This window comes from Poecilia reticulata, linkage group LG1 (assembly GCF_000633615.1).
Source record: "Poecilia reticulata strain Guanapo linkage group LG1, Guppy_female_1.0+MT, whole genome shotgun sequence".
Classification (NCBI taxonomy): Eukaryota; Metazoa; Chordata; class Actinopteri; order Cyprinodontiformes; family Poeciliidae; genus Poecilia; species Poecilia reticulata.
This window is the reverse complement of record NC_024331.1, coordinates 33,372,956-33,375,108: the sequence shown is the minus strand read 5'-3', so window position 1 is coordinate 33,375,108 and position 2,153 is coordinate 33,372,956. Positions and strand designations below refer to the sequence as shown.

At 56.9% G+C, this 2,153-nt stretch overlaps 1 protein-coding gene across 1 annotated transcript in view; it reads left to right on the top strand.

Annotated features, from left to right (window-relative positions):
* The window catches only part of LOC103473192 (microtubule-associated tumor suppressor 1 homolog), a 50,343-nt gene that overhangs the window by 11,618 nt on the left and 36,572 nt on the right, over nucleotides 1-2,153 (top strand). The window contains exon 4 of the mRNA XM_017303863.1: nucleotides 549-663. Within this exon, the coding sequence (XP_017159352.1) occupies nucleotides 549-663 (115 nt within the window). The remainder of the gene's footprint in view (nucleotides 1-548; nucleotides 664-2,153) is intronic.

Below are 2,153 nucleotides of genomic sequence, written 5' to 3'. Positions count from 1 at the left end.
CCCCGACAGCAGCAGAACTAAGTACACCCCGCCCCGACAGCAGCAGAACTAAGTACACCCCGTGATAATTTGGGTCAAAGTTTTGATGTCGGTGACAGTCGGGCTGAACCAGAACCGCCGCCTGCTGAACTCTTATCTGGTTCTGGTTCTGCTCTGGCTCTGGCTCAGGCGGTCCGGATCAGATGTTCAGTCTGGACTCGGAACCAGCAGCCGCTCCGGTACCAGAACCGATCTGCTGCACGCGCTCGGAGCGAGCCGCAGCTGCAGGGAGCGTGTCGACACAGGACGGCTGGTATGCTGCAGTAAGGGTTCAGGCCCGGTTCTGACCCGATGGGGGCGGGTCGGGGCCGCTCCTCCAGCAGACGGAGGCCAGGCCTCTCCGTGTGTTTATAGAGGGGCCGAGTCTTTCCTCTGCGCCGTCCCAGTTCTCCTCCCCCTCGTCTTCCTCGTCTTCGGCTCCGGCTGGAATGGCCGACGCCTTGGTGTCGCTGCGCCGCTCCGGGCCGCTGGGCTGGAGCGCCGTGGCTAAACATCCGCTCTTCCTGCAGAGGGCCGCCTCCAGGCCGCCGGGACGCAGCGGCCGGCCCGACCGGGGGCCGGGACCGGACGGCGCCGGGGGAGAGGCTGACGGACCCGCAGCCAGGATCCAGAACCAGAACCAGGGTGAGTCTCCTCCTGTGTGTGTGTGTTTCTGTGTGTGTGTGTGTGTGTGTGTGTTTCTCTGTGTGTGTTTCTGCGCGTGAGTGTGTGTGTGTGTGTGTGTTTCTGCGTGTGTGTGTGTGTGTGTGTTTCTGCGTGTGTGTGTGTGTGTTTCTGCGTGTGTGTGTGTGTGTATCTGCGGGTGTGCGTGTGTGTATGCGTTTCTCTGTGTGTGTATCTGTGTGTGTTTCTGCGTGTGTGTGTGTGTTTCTGCGTGTATCTGTGTGTGTTTCTGCGTGTGTGTGTGTGTGTGTGAGGTGTAAATCCAGCTGCACACGCAGAGAGTTTTCCGCTCTAACTGCCGTATCTGGAACCGGGTCCAGAACCGCTCCAGCAGCTTTGGGTCGGACGGTTTCTGTGTCCTGCAGCTCTTCGTCTCAGAGGACGTCCATCTGTCCGTGTCTCACTCCGTCCCTACTGCAGCTCTTTGCCTCTGTAGTAAAAGCCCGGTTCTGGTTCTGACTCGCTGAACGGACCTCGAGTCCGGCTGGGAAACGCTCCGTGCCTTCGGTCCGTCTCCATCTGAAAGCAGGTCTTTGTCCTGAACGTCCCCTTCTGGAGGACAATGAGCCGTCTGTCCTGGTTCCGGTGGGACAAGTGGACGCCTTCGGACCTCGGACCGGGATTTCCAAGAGTCCGGTTCTTTTCTGAGCCGGCTTTGAGTTTGGACCCGTTGGTTGTCTGCCCTGCGGTCCAGCGGAACCGGCCCCGTCCAGATGTCTTCCTCAGCCCGGTGAAGACGGAAACTGAGACGATCTGGTTCTGATCATGTTGATCTGCGTCGAGACGACTCGAGCCCTCAGCATGATGCTGCCACCACGGCAGAGCCGGGCTGCAGGTTCTACGGTGGCCCAGAAGGGCCAACAAAATGCTAAATCAACAACAAGGCAACCAGAGCTAAAACTTCAGTTTTAGCTCATTCTAGTAGCTTTAGCATAATCTCCATTTTTAACGTGACCTAGCATCACTTCAGTTTAACGCAACTTGGTATAACTTCCTGTTAGCTTAGCTTAGCTTAGCATATAAGCATCTGTCTCTGGAGGTTGTTTTCTCTTGTTTTCTGCTAATTGAGTGAAATAATCCTGAGGTCTTCGTGTTTCACTGCATGTCTGGGGGATTCTGGGTCTGTTCTGTTGGACCTGGACGGAGGCGAGTCCCGAGTCTTTGGTGATTTCACCAGGTGGAGTCGGGTTGGAGGCTATGTGGGTAGCGGTTCTGGTTCTGGTTTGTGTGTGTCGGCGCTGGACGTGTTGTGATTCAGCTCTTACCCAACTGTGATTCCTGAGGTAACCCAACCCAGCTGCTCCGAACCCAAACGGAGCCAGATGTTTCCTGCTCTGGGTGGTTCTGATCCGGCTGAAGGGAGCGAGCAACAGTTAACGCTCTGTGTTCGCACAAAGTCCAGGTACAGGTTCCTCTGGGTTCTGTTGGTTCCTCTGGGTTCTGTTGGTTCC